Consider the following 20,235-nt stretch of genomic DNA (forward strand, 5'->3'; position numbering starts at 1 on the left):
TGCAAGTGCACAATTCATACGATAAAAGGATACAGGTAAAAAAAAAAAAAGTGCAGACAGGATCCATGTCCACGTGATCATTTAGTGGTCAGACAGGACCCAGGCCCACACAAGCATTCCATGGTGCAGACAGGATCCAGGTCCACGTCGTCATTCAGTGGTGCCCAGCTTGGGGCAGTACAGTCGGTAGTTACGGTGGTAATAACACCTATGCATACTGTTGATACAGTCCTATTCCCTTTCTCAGAATAATTAATCTGATACAGATTCCCAGAGAAGCTTGCTTCATATCGATTTTCCATATCTCAATCTCTCTCTCACATTATTCAGGGATGTATGGAGGTAGTAGGTCACATCATATTATTATCCTGTACTGAATGGGAAGAATGGGGAAGGGTGGAAACACTATAGAATATGCGACGTTCCATGAGTGTGGCTGAGTTGATGCTAGAATACAGGCCCAAGACAGTCATCTTTGTGATTCCCTTGAAAGTGTGATTCCTTTGAAAGTGTATTTCATCCCATCTATCACTTAATCCATATTCAGATGGAGTCGCCCTGTATTGCCCAGGCTAATCTCAAATCCACGGACTCAAGCAAGCCACCTGCCTCAGCCTCCTGAATAGTTGATACTACTAGTGGGTACCGCTGCTCCTGACTTTGTATGTACAGTTTAAAACCTCAGAGGGTTGAAGAGGTTGGGGGTTTGTGACACTTAGCATGCTATGCCTTCAGCTGTCCCTTATTTGTAAAAAAAAAAAAAAAAAAAAAAAAAAAAAAAAAAAAAAAATTAGCCTGTGGTCTTCCTATTGAAAAGCCATTGAAGAAAGCCCCAGAATGGGCACCTGTGTTTTATCATTTTTAAAATTTATTTAATTGTAACCAGATTCTATTCATCTAGCAGCATCAAAAACTAAACCAAGTCAGGGAGATCATGAGCATACATGGCTTGCTGCTGTGGTAGCACCCAGTGCCTCCTCTTCGTCCCTGGAGAGATTTCTCTCCACATAAGAACCGTTGGCTTTCTGGACTACATGAGTCCATACACTTTATTCATTTGCTCCTCACTTAGCTGAGAATGTCCACCACATACTAGGTAGTTAAACTCTGGAGGTTCCGAGATAAGAAAGCAAAGCCAGTCTCTGACCTTTGGTTGCTATCAACAAAGAATGGGAGACAAACCAGCCAGACTGCACTGCATCACATATATGATTGGAATGTGTGTGTGTGTGTGTGTGTGTGTGTGTGTGTGTGTGTGTAGGGGAATATATATATATATATACACATATATATATGCATGTATATGTATATATAATATATATGTATACAGGAATATATATATGTGCCACCCAAGCCACACCCATAATCCTCATACTTTCAACCCAGCCCATGCTGTATAGTGAGAATTTGTCTCAAAACAAAACCCAAGTAGAAAACCTAACACTATCTAGTGGGGCTTACAAAGCTATGTTCTTTCAGCCAGCACTTAGCTCAATCATGATTTTTTTGAAGACTGACAGTACAATATTTAATTCCTTCACATATGCAGAACTTGGGAGAATAAAACAGATTTTTTTTAACTCCCTGGTAAATCAGATGGCCGTTTTTTGTTTTTATATGAATGTTTCATTCTCTTGGTAATCACCAATGTATTTAAGAGGAAGTTTCAGTGGTTATGTATAGATACAGACATGTCTATCCTTGGTGGCAGTTATTGCATTAACTGGTCCTCAGTATAAAGTCTGGTTTTCCGCAGCAGTTATTTCCGTGGAGTAGTTGTTCCTTATTTGGTTCAGTATCACCTTTATTCCAAGCTTTTAGGCCTATCAATAAGCTATTTGTTGACATTTATACAACTGAGGTTTTTAAATCCTGTCTGGAAAAGCACTGTGCACAACAGTAGATGTTGTACTGTGTATAACTCGAGGGGCCAAGCAAGACAGTCTTCAGCAACCAAAATTCCCCAGAAAGCAGCAAAACCTCAAAAGTACGCCAAGCCACATAGAATTAAACAGATAAAGGCTCGGTAAAAAGTATTACCAACTCAAAACTGTCGGTGACAGGATTTCACCAGCAATCCCAGAGTGGGTTTCGCATCTCCGCTTTGAATAACTTCAGTGAAGTTAAGTGATTTGAAATTGAATGCGGTGGGGTAAGCTGGTGAGACAGCTCAGAGCTATGGCAGGTCAAGGAAATGAAGGAAAGAGGCCTCATCTACCTTCCAATCCCTCCTAGAAAGGCAGCCAGCACCTGCGGACGCCAAGCACGGCTGCATCTTGTTATATGTACAGAAGTTTTAAAATCAATTTGATTTCCACGGGTATGATTCTCTAGTGTACTTAATATGCTGTGGATGGATTTCCAAGAATAGTAAGAAGCAGTTACACTTCTCATGAATATATAGCAGACGAAGCACTCTGATTTATTATTCCATTCGATTTTAGAACATGCTTATGATTTAAGAGAGAGAGAGAGAGAGAGAGAGAGAGAGAGAGACAAGAGAAATTCTTAAAAGCCAGAGTAGTGGGCCTGAGTTTTAATACTCTTACTTTAAGGGAACTTTGGGTAAGTTGATCCGCCTGTAGAATTTAATAAAACCTCTAATTTATTACAAACATTACTTTTAGATAGCATATCTTGAAGCCATTCAATATATGTGCCCAGAATTGAGTTATCCCTGTATTTCAGACCTACTTTCTATTTAGGAAAACTTTGTTCTTTGTGCTAATGATTTTTTTAAAAAATGTATGTGAAACTCAATGAGATAAATAACAATGAAAAGCTTTCTAGGAAAAAAAAATGAGGGCTGTCAAGATGGTAGAAAGAGAAAACTAAGTTCTGCGAGTCGTTCACCAACCTCCATATGCATATGTCACATTCACATATGCTCTCAACCACACATACCCACATACACAAAATAAGTAAATAAATGGAAAGGAGATAAAAATATTGCATAGTATTAACTCACATAGCATTAACTCAATTATGAAACTCAGGAGAAACCTAGAATGGACTCCAGTGTCATTAATCAAATATATGTAACATATATGATACATATAATATATGAATAATATATATAATATAACATATATGTGCGTGTTTATATATATATTTGTACTTTGAGCCAAGTTTTCACTATATAGTCAGGCTACCCTCAAACTCTCAGTCCTCCTAACTTTGCCTCTGGAGTGCTGGGGTCTACACACATGTGTAGCCACGCCCAACTTAAATAATACATTTTGGGTATCAATCAGGAAGTGTGTCCTTACTGGGTCTCATTGTAACCTCCCTGGCATCACAGACTCCTGCAGTTTCTCTTTGTTTTCACTAATGGTGAGAGTGCTCCTCTAGGCTGTGCTGTAGCACTCCCTCTTTGGTGACATTTTTGCCTCCATTTCTGTTACCTTACAAAAGTGTCAGGCATCACAGAGAAGTAGTTCGGTGTAGATGCAACACCAAGAAACCAGCAGGACTCTAACCCAGTGACAGAGGAGAAAGTTGTTTAACTTTGCTTCCTATGTTATTGATTTTGTAGTATTTGTTGTGTAGTTTGTGTGTGAGTATCTATGTCCTCGTACATGTGGGTGCACATGCGTGCGTGTGTAGACTAGAAAATAACACTGAGCATCTCCCTCTAGGATACAGGCAGGTCATGACGTCCACCTGTTTAAGTGGGTGCATGGGACCCAAACTCCAGTCTTCATAGTTCACCTTCTAAGCAATCTCCCTAGCTGCTGTCATTGATTTCTTATGCCTGGATGCAAAGTGTCCTTTAAAAATCCTGTACGTAAACATATTGTGCTAAATTTTTTATTATTCCAATTGTACATTAATTTTGACTCAATCTAATTTGCACCTCTAAGATACATTATAGGGAAAAGAGGACAGGTTCAGAAAAGGCCTAGGCTAGATTACATAGCTAAGATATTATCAAAATACAGTGTTTACTTTAAGAATTCAACAGGCCTATTTGGTTAATGCCAGCCCACCCTGGTGGGGTTCCAGGAAGCAAGAGGGTAGAATCTCCACCCGAGAGGCTGTGGCAGCGTGCTTGAAACATCATGCAGGGGCCAGCTGCACCTGAGTGTGCTAGATATCTGCTCCCCTGCACCCAAGCTCAGTCAGGAGTGCATCAGTAGTCCCCTGGGGCTGTTGAAACATTTGTCTGCCAGACAGAGTCATCTGAATGTGAGAGTACTGTGTGGATCTCATGTACCGACACTGAACCAAATCAAAATATGTTTATCTATTTGGAAGTGACCTTCAGGGGACGGAGGGAGGATGCATGCTTTCTTCTTTTTGCAAAAAGAACAAGCAAACATGTTCTCCAAAAGATTTCCACCAAGTGTTCTCAGTATTGGGAGGAGCAATGTGCTAGCTGCTGGGGCAGCCGCCTGGCAGACCCTGTGAGCACTGCTGTGTGTGACTCAAGGAAGAATTTGGGGAGAAAGCTAAGCCAAGGAGTAGGACACCAGGGAGTGGGGAGGCCTTTCAGTAGAAGGAAGAGGTGAAAGCCAGGTCTCCTACTCCTTATTGTAAGACTTGGTATTTGATGCTGTGCCCCATACAGACAAGACACCCTGTGCTCTAGGGTACATAACCTGAACACTAAGGGTCCAACATTTAAATCTTATTGGTTGAATTCAAATATTAAACATTTGCACTTATTCTTTGAAAATTTCCATATGCGTATATAATGTTCCTTGAATGTATTCACTCCTCACAACCTCCTCCCAGAATCTTTCATCATATCTGCCCCACGGCAACTTCATGTCCTCCTTTTAGGAATTGTTTGCTTGTTGCTATTTTCAACCCAAAGACTTCAATGGGATCATGCCCTGGGGCTTGGGGAACCCACCAGTGGTGACACTCCTAAAGGAATGTGACTCTTCCTTCCTCACGTCCAGTAACTGCCAGTATCTGCTCAGCTAGGGTGGGAACTTGGGGTCCCCTCCCTCATCCATGCTGGAGTTTTTAACTGGCTTGATCTTGCACCCATCTTACTCAGATAACCACAGCTACTATGAGTTTGTGTGTGCAATCCGTTATCACCTCCGGAAGACAGCACTCCTTCCGAGTCCTCCGGTTCTCAATATTTCTACAGAGCTCCTACTGCTCAATGTTCAATGTGGGCAGTGCCCATCTATGGGTGTGTTTAATGTGGGCAGTGCCCATCTATGGGTGTGTTTGATGTAGGCAGTGCCCATCTCTGAGTGTGTTTGATGGGGACAGGGTCCTATCTATGGGTGTGTTTGATGGGGGCAGTGCCCCATCTATGGGTGAGCACCTACCATCACTTGTTCTCAGTACTTCGAGCAGGATAGAGTCTCTGCAGTGACCACTATCCACTTCAGTAAGATGCTTCTCCAACCAAGGCTGGAAGCAGCACAAATCTATGGACATAAGCATAAATGTTTAGAAGGGAGTTGACAACATGGCAACCCAAATACGTTCTTCCCCTAGGGTCAATAAGTTCCCTAGGCATAGGTTTAGACCATGCTTGCAATACCAAGCTTAAATTCTTGCCTGTGAAGCAGGCCTCAAGTCCAAGACAGAGAGCAATCTGTTGCCTCTGTAAAGTCTTGTCATTACTGCACCAGTGGGCACATCTTGGCCAGTGTGGGTAAGACCACTGATGAATGGCTTCCAGGGAGAGTCCCAGTGACATCTGTTTTTATTAGCTTCTTTCCCTGTCCTGTGACCATCAACAGAACATGGCATTTCATGTTTGTGTGGCTCGTGTCACTGAGCCTGGGGAAATGAGTGTCCCTATCATGCGTGTGGCCCTAGGTTTCACCCGTAGCAATTACAACAAATAAATCATTAACATATATATAAAAATAAATATTTTATAATAAAATTATTGTTGTAATAAAATAAATGAATCCTAATATATGTGTTTTTTTTACTGGAAGTCATGCAGACACATATATTAATTAATATTTTCCATGTTTTACCTAGAATTTGGACTGTTTTTACACTAAAAACTTTGAAAATTTCAGACAAGAAAAAAAACTTATTTTTTTATTGGGACATCACAAACTTCCCAGTAGACAGAAAATATAGTTAGCTTGATTTAGTCTGATTGTAAAACAAATTGAAATGTACTTTTTCCACTTATAAGAGTTAGTTTAACTATAAGAATTAGTTTAGGGCTGGAGAGATGGCTCAGTGGTTAAGAGCACTGTCTGGTCTTCCAAAGGTCCTGAGTTCAATTCCCAGCAACCACATAATGGCTCACAACCATCTGTAATGAGCCCTGATGCCTTCTTCTGGTGTGTGTCTGAAGATAGCTACAGTGTACTCTTATAAATAAAATAAATATATCTTTTACAACAAAACGAAACAAAACAAAAAAACCAAAAAAGGCCCTCATGACAACCGAAGGTTTACAATAGTAGTGGTTGGTGTTTCTTGGACAAAGGAGAGTCTGTTAGTCCAGTAGGCATTTTCGGGATGTATTTTCACCGTCCTTGGGGTAAGGTGGTGGTGTTGCCGCCTTCAGAAAGCCAGTCTCCCAGCAGGAAACAAAGGGATAAAGGAGAGACACTTGTACCTTCACCCCAGGAAGGGGTGGTTGTTGGCACTGCAGAAACTAAGACTGCTTCATGGAAGCCGTGTCTTAGTCCTTTTGCGATGCTACAACAAAAACACTTAACAGTATTTATTTCTCAAGTTCTGGAAGCTGTGAAGTCCCAGATCCAGATAGCAACAGACTCGGTGTCTGATGGGGCTTCTTAAGAGAAGCGTAGGCAGCCTTTTCCTGGCTATACAGGACATGATGGAAGTAAGCCCCACCCATGGCACTGATCCCATGCATGAGTGTCCCATCCTGATGACCCCACTGACTGAACTGCTTTGAACCATCATCTCAAAGATTAGGGCTTCAGTCAATAAAGGCTGGAGTGTGAGGAATGCTCGGTCCATGCCAAGGAGACTTAAACGGCATTTCGGAAAGTCATTGGATGTCTTAGATGGAATAGAAAGTGGGGAGACGGTCGGGTACCCTCAGGCGAGGCAGACAATACAATGCAAAACAATCTACAGTGAGAAACACAGGCCTGAACACAGTAAAGGGTTTACGCTGGCAATAATGGCAGATGAGCTGGGGACAGAGCATGAGGAACCCAGAAGCCACCAAGGGAACATAGAATGGATGTTTTTCCCCCTGTGGTGACCAGGGAATCCATCCCAGGTTCTTGCACGCCACAACGGTTAAGAGAAAGTGATCTGTCTTAAGCCTATAAAGGTTATGCTAGAGAATTCACTGACCGGTTCTTTGTGTGTTTGTGAGATTTAGTCCCTCCTTGTTTGATGTTCACTACCTGTGTATGCCGTAGCATGGGACATTCTCACAACCCATCCCTCTTCTCTGTTTTCTGATGGCTGAGCGTGGGCAGAACCAAGGGTGCAACAGGACCCCTAGAGCGTGAGGCCACCAGGGCCGAGGGACCCAGAGAGAACGGGAAAGCAAAGGCATGTGCCCAGGCCTTGGCTTTTGGTTGTATCTGGTTGCTGTGAGGTTTATCATACATGGCTCGTTGGGGTGAGCACGGTCCATGGATCATAAAGGTCCCATGAGGAGGTGGCGCATCCCTAAACATCAGCTTTGCGTCTTATCCCCCTTCTCCTCCTCCCAATGCACTTACACAAGGGTTGTCCATTCCTTTCCCATGCCAAACCACTTCTGTTTTCCTCTACCTTCTGACGTCTTTGAGGCCAGGCCTCTAAGAAACACATTCCTCCCATGGATAACGGTTTTCTGCCTCTAAGCCACTGAGATCTCTAAGTTCCCCCCACCCTCTCTGCTTGTAAAGATTTTTTTTTTTTTAAAGAAGAATGTGAGGGAAAGAAGGTGAGCGCTTTAATTTGGGGATGCCTCCAAAGCTGTTCATTCATTTTAAGAAGTGAAACGCATTTAACCTGATGGAATATTAGTCAAAATTGGAAGCCCATTGTCAACTAAATCACATTGATTTCATCTAGTATTAGACTGCCTCTTAAAAAAAAATAAACAGATGGAAAACATTAACAGTAATAGTGAACAAACATCCGGGCTCCCAGAGGTCATTTTTAACCACCATTAACAATCTGGTTCCCACAGATTAGCAAGAATGCAGAAAGCGGCAGTCCACTAAGAGACGTCCATAGCACAGTTGAGACTGCTTCTGTGTCCTTATTTACCGGACACCTAGACTTAAAAAAAAAAAAAAAAAAAAAAAACCTCAGTGAGAAGGGGATGTTCATATCTTCTACGTTCTACACTGGCCATTTTTGCTCAGAAATCACAGCAAAACATCTTATTTGTAATAGACACTAACGCAAAACGTTAATAAAACCTCCAGGGCTGGTAAAAAGAGCAGCCCATTTTTAACGTCACCAGTAGATTTTCCTGCAGTCGATCCGTTTTCATTTACTAGCTATTGTTTTATGGGTGTTCTTTGCATATAGTGTTAGTAATTACAAAGGAGAAAGGAACGATAGTTATATATATCCTCACTTTTAAAGGTATTCATCCAATTGAAATGTAACGTAAGATAAACAGTTTTCAAACTATATTAATGAGTCAAAAATTCTGGTCCACAACATGGTAAGAGCATGCTCCTGGAAACACTCACTTCTCCTCTAAGTCATTCTCTGAAGGTTAGATTGAGAAAGTCTCTAACTGCAAGTGAGGATGCTCCAAGGCATGGACCCACCTGCTTGCCCTTCTCTGTGGGGATTCATATTTCATCAGTAGGGAACTTCTATACTGGTCAGCTGACGCTACGCAGTCAGCCCTGCCTGCACCCACCACACATCTTCACTTCAAGACATCACCATGCACGGTTTACATATTCATGATTGGGTATCAACCTGTTACTTTTCTAGCGGAGGATCAGATTCCTTAGGGGTCCTATCGAGGTCCACCCTTGGGACTTCACAGGCATTTCCCTTACTATAAGGAAAAGAGAACCTGTCCTGGTCCAAGAATACACCCGGGACTGTAGAGAGATCAAGTTCAAGATGTATCGAAATGAAGTTGTGTGAATATGCTCGACTTGTTAGAGAATGCCTGCCCGTAAGGAACATGGAGGGGGGAGGGTGAAGGATACATTAGACTCTGCCCTCAAGTATGAGTACATGTAGGAATGTTTGAATGTATGTATGATACATATACGTCCTTAAAGAGAAGAATGTACATTCATGCGCACCTTTCACACACTCCAGACAGCACGTGGAATACAGATGTCTGTCTATGGTATAGGTTGATGCTTTGCAAAGGAATCCTGTTTCTTTATTTATGGAAATTTCAGCTTGGCAGTGAGGTCTCCCACTATTCCAAGAAGTGTCTGGGGACTATGACACCCCATTTCTTTCTGAAGGAAATGAATAAAGAGCAAGCAGAGAATTGAAGTGATAGATACATTCTGGCTGGAGCCCTCCTGAGATTCCTTCAGTAACAACAGAAGACACTCCACTGGGGGCTTGTTTGTCACACCCTGTGAGACGCTGGCTGGCTGGATGTAGAGAAGAGATAGAGAGGGTGCTTGCCTCCAGCAGTGCCTGCCCTAGTGGGTGAAGAAAAGAAGGAGACAAAGCCCTGTGCCACCTCTGGGACCCAGTATGAGGAATCCGTAAAACCTTCTCAGAGAGCCATTACCTGTTAGTACAGAAAGTAACAGAAAGTAACTTGAGATTTGAAAACACAATCATCTAGTTAGCTGAATGAATGGGTTAAACCTTAGGTGACTTTGGGCTCTCCCTTTCAGGAAGATGCAATTTGCTGTAGATAAATGTATCAGTTCGTTTGTCCTTGTTCTGGTTAGCATGTAGCAAAACAGAAGCAACAGTCTAATCTAGTTCTTACTGTCATCAGCTGATGGCTTATTTAGTTCGGTTTGGGTGCTGGGGTTGAGGCATTGGCTTAGCTCCTGGGCTCCAACCTCTGCTCCCACATCACTTTTTATGGGTAGGGATGAGTTATCATGATGAGTTAGTTTGGATGAGAAGCTAAAAAGCTATGGCTGAGTAAGTAAATATTTACAAACTAACAGATAATCTCTTTCACGTCTCTGTTGTAGATAGAATACATCTCTTTCGATGGCCAGGAGATCCTCCAGACCTTACTGTTCCCCCAAGACAAGAACTCCTTCCTTTTTTACTGTTATAGATTTTGGAGATACCAAAAGCTTAGGAAACTCCTCTCTCGGCTGGTCTGAAGGGCCTCCTCTCTGGAGCGATGGAGCTGTTCTAGAGCCAGACAGGCTCTAACCTCGTGTTCTAGAGTGCTTCTGTGATTCGAAGGAGTAGTACCCATTCTCAAGAACATCATTGAGTCCTGTGGCTTTCTAACTTCAGCTTATGTTAAATAATAACATAAGCTTTTTCTAGATGTGAAAAAGAAAACGAAAATCTCAGGGAAAATAGTCCATGCAAACTAATATTTTTCCTTTTTTTTTTTTTTTAAGGTGAACACACACAAGAAACCAATTCACCTCATTCACTCAAAAAGGATGTAGAAAACATGGGAAAAGGTAAAGACAAGTTTGGAATCTGTATACATCTCTTGGCTTTTATAGAGTAGAGAGATAATAAGAAGATATTTTTGTTCTGTACCATATTTTAAGCTTGACAAGCAACATATGAATAATATATGGACCACTGGGTGGATATAATTGAGATTAATGCATACATATCAATCAATACATGACACTGTAATATAATACTTTAAAATAATATATTACATTGATTTATATTCATGGATTTCTGCACAAAATCTATCCTATGTCTATGCAAGACTTTTTAAACTGGTAAGATATTTTGTCTTATAATAACAAATTGCCAGATATAACAGTTCTCTAGAGAGTTATTTGTAAAGATTAGTAACATGGCTCTTCTCTTTTTCCCCCATTAGAGGAACTTCAGAAGGTTTTGTTTGAGCAAATAGATTTACGGAGGCGGCTGGAGCAAGAATTCCAAGTGTTAAAAGGAAATGCATCCTTCCCAGTTTTCAGTAAGGATTCCTCTTCATTCATTCCATATGTGATATTTGTGTGAATCTCTAGAGTTAGACTCGAGAGTGAGTTTAAGTCAGAAGCGGCTAAGTCCAAAGCCCACACAGCCTGCCCACACTGTGTTGAAGTAATCACACACAGTAAATCCCTTATCTGTGCTCCAAATGAACTCAAAGATAAGATTTCTATTTATGTTCTGATATATGGGTAGCAGTCAGTGCATGTGCATTTTAAAGTATGTATGTAAACATACAATTCAGTGTGAAATGTGTGCACATATTGAAATATGTCCAGACTATATATTTTAATTTACAATAATTCCATGGTAATTATTAGTTTCTAAAATAAGAAAAACAAAGGTGCAGGTAGCCTTTATTCTTAGCTCTGGTTAGCCACTGATGTGGGTAGGAGATGTGCATAAACAGGAAGATTTAAACAGGCTGGCATCCACAAATCTATTTGATTACTGTAGCTCCCCCTTACCTTGAGGAGATAAGGCAGGCAGCACCCAGTAGGTACACAAAACTTGCAGATAGTTTCAAGACCCCCCCTCCACATACTCTTTTTCCTCTCTATTCACATTCATGCAATAAAGTTTAATCTGAGAGATTAGCAATAACAACCAAGGACAAAGATAGAACAATTGTGACCACCTATATTATAATAAACCTTATTTAAAATTATGAATTGCTTGTCTCTAGAATTTTCCACTTAATGTTGTTAGGCTACACTTGACAGTGTATAAACAGAATCAAAGAAACCAAAACCCAGAGTTAAGGGACATTACCACAATTAAATTAATTTAATTTTAATAGTTTTATACCATCGATCTATTTTAATGGGACGTCTGATTCCAATGTGAAGCAGGAAATCAGGTTACTGTTGTTCCCAGGGTCATAGAATTTCAGAAAGGCTTCATGGTAGGTGTCCATGTAAAACTGCAAAATTCACCTGCCATGGTGGAATAGCCCAGAAACAAATGCATCATGGGAATGTTTCTCTGGCTTCTAGGAGGTTCCCTTTGCTGTATGCTTCTCCTCAGAAAAATGAGAGTAAGAAAGGAAATAGCATGCAAGCAAATCTTTAAGATTTATTTTTATTTTAAATTGTGTGTGAGTGTGTGTGTATATGTGTGAGTGTATGAGTGTGTGTGTATGTGTGTGTGATGTGTATTGTATAAGTATGTGTGTAAGTGTGTATGTGTGTGTGATGTGTATGAGTGTGTGTGTGAGTATGTTTATGAGTGTGTGTGAGTTTGTATGTAAGTTTGTGTGTATGTGTGTATATATGTGTGAGTGTTTGTATGTGTATGTATATATATGTGTGTGTATGTGTGTGAGTGTGTGTGTATGTGTGTGTTTATGAGTGTGAGTGTGTGTTTATGAGTGTATGTGTGAGTTTGTATGTGAGTATGTGTATGTGTGTATGTGTATGTATGTATATGTGTGTGAGTGTGTGTGTATGTGTGTATATGTGTGTGAGTGTGTGTATGTATGTATATGTGTGTGAGAGTGTGTGTGTGTATATGTGTGTGTGTGTGTGTGTGTGTGTATGTCTATCCATGTGTGGGCATGTGTACTTGAATGCAGGTACCCAAGGAAGCCAGAGGTGCCCTGGAGCTAGTTAACGGGCAGTTGTGAGCTGCCCACCATGGGTCCTGGGAATCAAACTCTGGTCCTCTGCAAGAGCAGTACATACTCTTAACCACTGAACCACCTCTCCAACCCCAGTATTTTTTAAAGTATGCAAATTTAAATTTTTTCTGAGACACTACTTTAGAATACTGGCATGTCTCATGGATTCTGAACAGCACAAAACCTGAGCTGCAGGAAGCTCCAGCTGCAGGAAGCTCCAGCTGCAGGAAGCTCCAGCTGCAGGAAGAATGTGACCTGTGGTCTCACAGCGAAGAGGGTAACAAAAGATTTGTCTCCACATAGCTAAGCTGATCTGACTGTGGAGCTGAGGGATCTCTGCTTTTAGTTCTAGCAGAGTGGGGTCTAGTCCAGTGAAGTTCCAGAGAGCCCTCTTGGTTCCCTGAGAGGCTAGTGTGGTCACATTTGTTCTACTAGTAACAGCTAATTAATAGTCATTTAAGGGATCATGCAATTCACAGTATATATTCAATGAATATATGCTTATACATTGTCCTTACTCTAACATAAATCATGTACACTAAAGCAATGTTAGGCTGTGCAAGGGCATAACTCAGCCCCACCACCATACAGAAAACAAAAACACTGAAACAAACAAAACTAGAACCTAGCAGTCATTTTGGTTTTTTGTTTTTATTGTTTTAAAAGATTTATTTATTTTTATGCATATGAGGACACTGTAGCTGTACAGATGGTTGTGAGCCTTCATGTGGTTGTTGGGAACTGTATTTAGGACCTCCGCTTGTTCCGGTCAACCCCAACTCCGGCCCAACGATTTATTTATTATTACAAATAAGTACACTGTAGTTATCTTCAGATATACCAGAAGAGGGTGTCTGATCTCATTACAGGTGGCTGTGAGCCACCCTGTGTTTGCTGGGATTTGAACTCAGGACCTTCAGAAGAATAGTCAGTGCTCTTAACCGCTGAGCCATCTAGCCAGCAAGATCAGAGTTGAACTGAGCCGGCCTGTGACTGCTACACATATGAAGTATTGCAATAAATAACATTTTCCAGTTTGGGACATGTGAAACCTGCCCTACCTGCCAAGGAGGTGGTGTACTTACACCTAACTTGGAATAATGCTTGGTTTAGACACACCAAAAAAAGACAGTTTCGCTCGATGAAATTAGGAAACACACGTTATGTTCTTGTTATCTAAGTAGGACTGTGGTAGGCCGGCACGCAGACTCAGCCTTCCTTGATGGGAAGAGGAAACCTGAGCTCTGGAAGCCACACCTGGAGGAAGCACAGGAGACTCCAAAGGTAGACAGACTTTCACAGTCACAGGCAAAAATCCAGGTTCTTTAGAGCACTCACTGACACACGGTTGCGGAGCTATAGGGTGTGGCCATTAGGAATCCAAGTTCTAAAATCTAACAGACCTGAGCAAGCTTCCCCTCCCTAGTTGCCTGACCTGGAAACTGCCAACTGGGGCAGATAATTCCTGTCTCCCAGGATGAAAGCACGAAGTGACACAATCCATGCAAAACGCTGTGTGTGAACTCAGTTTAAGTTAGGTCCATAGTCCGAGGTGGTGATGGTGGAGTGAGGAGGGGAGACTGGACTCTGAGCTGCACGGAGGATCGCTAAAACATTGGGCTGTGGGGTCTTTGTGTGGTTCTGAGATCTGAGCTGAGTCACAAAAAAATGAGTTCTGAACATAGATAGTGAGCAGGTGTAATATGAGAAAAGAGGCAGACGAGGGAGAGGAAAAGAACATGGGGAGAAAGAACGGGAGGAGGGAGAAAAACGAAGCAAATAAAGGAGAAGAAAAAAAGTGAAGAGGGGAGCGGAGGAGCCTGCATCCTGGGGGCGGAAGAGCCCACATCCTTAGTAGAACGCAGAAGTCTGGAGGTGGTGAAGCCAGCTAACCTCTAACTGTGTCGAACGGCTTCCCAGAACTTAAATTCATGAGCCTGACCATGCTAGGGAAACCCAGGAGGAGGACAGAACCTGGGCACCAGGCAGGAAGGCAGGCTGAGAACAGGGGCGGGGGGGTGGGGGGCTCTCCAGGTTCCATAGCAGCATGCTCCCTTGCTTGCAGGAGGCACACTCTCTGGCCTCTTTTCCAACTGCACTGCAGTCGATGGAAGCTATAGTGTCCACCCCTACTCCTCTCTGCTCCGGCCCACACCATCCCCCTAAAACGCCACCTTTACCATAAACTTCTGCATCCAAGAATCTGTCTTTGCACCCGCTCATTCGCAGCTTATTTACGGCTCTACATTAACTCCTACCTGGCGAAAGCCCTCACCCAGCACCCTCTGCCTCTGCACATTTTCACCTCTTCCTCTCTGCTCCGGTGGCCGCAGAGACCACCCTTTCTCCAACTTTCCCTCTAATTCTCTTGGCCTCCCCTGCTCAGGCCCTCCTACCCTATCTGTAACACAGTTCAAGTGTCTCCACCACCGGGAGGCCTTCCCATGCTGGCTTTGACAGCCTTTTCTATCACCTGGATGTATCTCTCCAGTGTTGTCTGATGGCTTCCACCCAACCATGCTGCCGTCCCCCTCCCCAACACTCCTCTGTGGCCACCTTCAACACTGGTATACTGTGGGTATACAGACTGCTCTTAGGAAGTGGTTGACTCGAGTGTTGATGTTGTATTTAAAATTAACATTGACTGTGAAGGACGATATCGGATCAGCAAAGGATGTTGCACAGAGGTGCCCTGCTGAGTTAATGAGTTAGCCCTGGATTCTGTGGGCTTAAAGAGAAGAGAATGGACAGGCTAGTCAGTCACATAGGGGCATATCAACGAACAGAGCTTTGTGAATGTTGAGATTCATCTAAAGTGCTCTAAATTTAGATTTTCATAAAGTATCACTCTTCTTTAAAAAAAAAAAAAAGATTTATTTTATTTATATGAGTACACTGTAGCTGTTTCCAGAAACACCAGAAGAGGGCATCAGATCCCATTACAGATGGTTGTGAGCCACCATGTGGTTGCTGGGAATTGAACTCAGGACCTTTGGAAAGACAGACAGTGTTCTTAACTGCTGAGCCATCTCTCTAGCCCCAGTCTCACTCTTCAGATGCATTTTTCTGGTTACTTATTTTTCTTTCTTATGTGTATGCTTGTCCGAGGTGGACACATGTGTATAGTGGAGCACATGCATATAGATACATACCGTGGAAGCCAGAAGACAGTCGGGGGGGGGCATCCCTCAGGAAAGCTCTTTCCTTTGAGGTGGGGTCTTTCTTGGCCCTCACCAATTGGACTAGGATGGCTGGCGACCTAGCACCAGAGATACTTCTGCCTCTGTTTCCCCATCACAGGATTACAGACCTGTGAAGCCACGCCTAGCATTTTTAGATGGTTTCTTGGGGCTGAACTCGGGTCACGGGGCAACCTTTGCCCACTGAGCCTCCCCACAGACTCCTGAGTGCTTCTTACTGAAAACAAGCTCAGTCACCTAGATGAAGCCTCTTGTCGACATCATCAGTCTGTGACCATTAGACGTGCCACATGGGTGTTCTTACTCATAGGTGTCCCAGGAATGCATGCTGTGTACAGCTGCTGTTTGGGAAAGTGTGCTTGCAAAGTATTCTCAGTGGCCATGCCGGGCCCTACCGCCACCTTGGCTGCTGTACTGCTCGGCAGAACCTTTCTCAGCGGCCTCTCATTAGAGGAGTAAGCTTAGTGAGCTTTCATCTCCAGTTATGCCTTCACCAGTGATCGAATATTGCAAAATTTAAAAATGCTTTTTCACTTTTTTGAACTGGCAGTCTTTTGATCTCAAAAGTCATATGCATACTTATCACAGAAAAATTTAGACAGAAATACCAAGGGAAGAGAGGAAGTCACTCATAATCTCATTACACAGCCACCCTCCCCCAAAAGGACAATTGACATTTTAATATTTCAGTCTTCCTACTAAAAATATAGTACATCTTTTTATGATGAGCCCACTAATTAGTTAATACTAAGTGGTCAACCCTAAAGCCATATACATGTGAGAAACACAAAATAGGCTCAGTAGATTGTTTTCATGTGTCCATTCATTTACGTGTGAATTAAATATGTACTTAAAAAGTGTGTATACATATTAAATATTCATAAAGAAAAATATATACATATTAAGAAAAATAAAAAGAATATATATTAAAGACTTTGAGAGGAAACAGGGCCGTGTGGAAGGAGTTGGAGGAGAAATTATATAAATACAGTGACGTATATGACATTTTTAAACAGTACAGTTATTTTAAAAGAGTGGTAAATAAGCACCTTGGGGACCAAGTTTTATGCAGAGTTCCAGCCAGGGTAGATTGTAGCTAAGTCTTTGCACAGGACTAGCTAGCATTGTCTCTCCGTGTTGCTCCTAAATGAACCGCTCTGCAGAAGGGTATGAACTGGAAAATCTCTTAAAAGCTAACTTCAAGCCCTTCTCTAGAAAGGACGCACCAGTGTGCCTTGTGCCTTCCTGTCTTCTGCAGCACATGTAGCATCTTTTCTTTTCTATTTTCTTTTCTTCCCAGGCTGGTTAACACGTTGACTACATTTTGTTTATCAGCCTTTAAATGTCTCGAGAGCCTCATTGTATGCTCTCCGTCGCCACATTTCTTTTGATGTGTTACTTGTCACTGGTTTATAGAAATTTCTTTTTTCCTCCCATATTGAGGAAGGAACCCAAGACCTTGTGCATGCTAAGCAATCATTCTACCCTGAGATACAGTTCCCCATGCAGAATCTCCTTAAATAGTAAAGTATCAGTTTTCTGACACGTAACCAATATTCCTTAAATTTACCTTTAAATGTTGACTATGGTGTTTCCTGGGATGTTGAATGTATAATTCGTTTCCACACTGAAAATTTGTTTCTCTTTAAGAAAGTCCATCAGTCTTGGGTGTAGAGCTGCATGCTTGTAATCTCAGCACTGGGGACATGGAAGCAGGGGGTTTAGGAGACCAGGGTCAGCCTCAGCCGCATAATGAGCTTGAGGCTAGCCTAAACTGCTAAACTTGGTTTCAAACAAAATGAAACTGAAGTTTAATAAATTCTTTGCTCTTGGTCTTTTGCCATTGATGCCCTTTCCACTCCAATTTAAGAAAGACATTCCCCATTTCTCTAACCCTTGATGTTCTGCCTCTTAAGGAACTGTATTCACCGTATCGCAGCAGAGCAGTAAGCATGACTTAAGGAACATCTAGTTGCATCTTTAAATGTCTTGTGAACCTAAATTGCCCTTTTCTGTTCCACCCTAAACCCTGGAACTTTCTAGGCTCCAGGCAAGTGTCCCAGCTGGGTCGTCAGCTCCTGGCTGCCCCTTATCCTCATCCCCCAGTTACCACTCTGGGCAGATCACTGGCTGACTAGAGGAATCTACTGTGAGGAAAGAAGGAAAGAAAGAAAGAAAGAAAGAAAGAAAGAAAGAAAGAAAGAAAGAAAGAAAGAAAGAAAGAAAGAAAGAAAGAAAGAAAGAAAGCACTCTTGTCTGGAAATATGGCAGCTATATGGAGGTTCTAGAGGCAGGTCATGGGAGAAGGTTTTAATACCAGGTCAGTTTGTGATGGGCGTTTCTCTTGTTGCCCTGTGCCCAGACTCTGGACTCTGACCCACTCCAGAGCCTCCTGATATGTGATGGCTACCAACTCCTCACACAGCACCTTACTTCTAATCAGTATCACAGCATATCAGAATCTGTTCCTGGCATGTGAACACAGAAAGGGTGTTTGTCCCTGACCAAATCAGTTTGCTCTGTCATCAGATCTTAAAATGCTAAAATAAGAATATTTCCCAGGGACATCATTCTCACCCAGTTCCTTCTGAGGAAGGTTCAGGGACCCAGGGCAGGGCACTTACCAATGGTACCAAAGCTCTGGCCCTCTGGTGATAATGCTATGGTTTTTTAAATCCCATTCCTTCAGTCTTCACTGATTCTCAAGCTAGAAGACAGGTGTATTCCAGCTAGTAACATGTACTGTGGATGTGTTAGTGGAGGCATGTGCAGCTGGCTGGAAGGATCCAAAAGAAAGATAACTGCTTTTGGTGGGATAGTCCAGGGAACTGGAAGACTTTTTACAGGGAAGAAGTATTTGAACTGGGAAAATGAAGGTACTTGCTGTAAGGGTGGAACAAGGATCCAGAGACAAGGGACAAAAGGCCTGTTTACAAGCTGGGAAGTGGGTGGTTGGCTTGCAGTGTTCCTGGAATCCCCCCTTGCCCTCTGTCACAGCCTTCGATGCCCTTTCTCCTTCCTCCCTAAGATGCTTTTTAGCATCTGCTCAGCATTCCTCTCATTGACCCACCCTGTCCCCTCTACTCTAAGTCTTCCTCATCACATTTAGAGCTGAAAGTAGGGATCAGATGCTTTTCAAACACAAATGATAACGTATGCCTTGGGTTTGGGGGACAGGAATTATAATTGTTTAGAAAGGTAAATGCCAAGAAAGTGAGAGGCCAATTATTTTTATTCCCTGAGACTTAGATGTGTGACCTTGAAAATGTCACCTTGAAATGAAGGTTTCTCAGGCAGAATTTTAGGGAAATGACAGGGATTTGCGGAGGAGGAACTAGAGGTGTGAGGTCCTCAGAAGCCTGTTAAGAAGGAGGCACTGGCACACGGGAGGTGACAGGGGAAGCACAGAAGATCCTGCCAGTTAGACAGCTGTAAAGGTAAAGAGAGAGGAAAGGTTGTGAGCGAGGTTTCTGGTTTCTCCAAGCTTCTGCCTATCAGCCACAGTGCAGTATGAATCCCTGCTCTTTGTCTTTTTTTTTTTGGGGGGGGGGGAGGAGGGAAGCCAAGTTATCCAAGACTACACTTTAAAAAAACAAACTAAGCCATGGAGAATATGCCATGCTATGTATGCTATGCTGTGCTGTGCTATGCTATGCTATGCTATGCTATGCTGTGCTGTGCTGTGCTGTGCTGTGTTGTGCTGTGCTATGCTATGCTGTGCTGTGCTGTGCTGTGTTGTGCTGAGTTGTGCTATGCTGTGCTGTGCTGTGCTGTGCTGTGCTGTGCTGTGCTGTGCTGAGTTGTGCTATGCTATGCTGTGCTGTGCTGAGTTGTGCTATGCTGTGCTGTGCTGAGTTGTGCTATGCTGTGCTAGGCTAGGCTAGGCTATAGGTTTGGAAGGCATTTAGAAAAAATTTAAAATAATTAACACATAGAATGTCAATGCTATTCTATATAATAGCATTTTAAAATTGTTTTCTGTAACTACATCATTCGGTTTAAAGAGCACAAAACTTTGTGTGGTGATTATGAAATTCAAAACACACAGTACTCAAGCCGTGGCATCCCTGCAGCATCTCGTGGTCGTGCATGACATGGCCAGCAAGCCAGTGGTGGTCAGCGGGGAACAGTGCTCTGTACAATGAAGCAAGCACTGCCCAAACACCTGGATTTTGCATCTTCTTTAGTTTCCTTCTTTTCTCTGTCTTCCCCAGATAACTTTCAGGATCAGATGAAAAGGGAACTGGCTTACCGAGAAGAGATGGTGCAACAGTTACAAATCGTAAGACACATTTTTGTTTATAAATGCATGCAACATCCCTGATTTGTTTTCAAAACCCTCAATGCATGTCCCACTGTGTTTTGCCCAAAATCCTTTGGTCCACTTACCTCTCCGCTGGTTGA

The 20,235-nt window shown here is 42.5% G+C and overlaps 1 protein-coding gene across 1 annotated transcript in view; it reads left to right on the forward strand.

Annotated features, from left to right (window-relative positions):
• The window catches only part of Skor2 (SKI family transcriptional corepressor 2), a 41,868-nt gene that overhangs the window by 7,025 nt on the left and 14,608 nt on the right, over positions 1–20,235 (forward strand). Inside the window, exons 4-6 of the mRNA XM_029547077.1 lie at positions 10,452–10,517; positions 10,898–10,996; positions 20,046–20,113. Of these exons, the coding sequence (XP_029402937.1) occupies positions 10,452–10,517; positions 10,898–10,996; positions 20,046–20,113 (233 nt within the window). The remainder of the gene's footprint in view (positions 1–10,451; positions 10,518–10,897; positions 10,997–20,045; positions 20,114–20,235) is intronic.

The sequence above is a fragment of the Mus pahari genome, chromosome 15 (genome assembly GCF_900095145.1).
Source record: "Mus pahari chromosome 15, PAHARI_EIJ_v1.1, whole genome shotgun sequence".
NCBI lineage: Eukaryota > Metazoa > Chordata > Mammalia > Rodentia > Muridae > Mus > Mus pahari.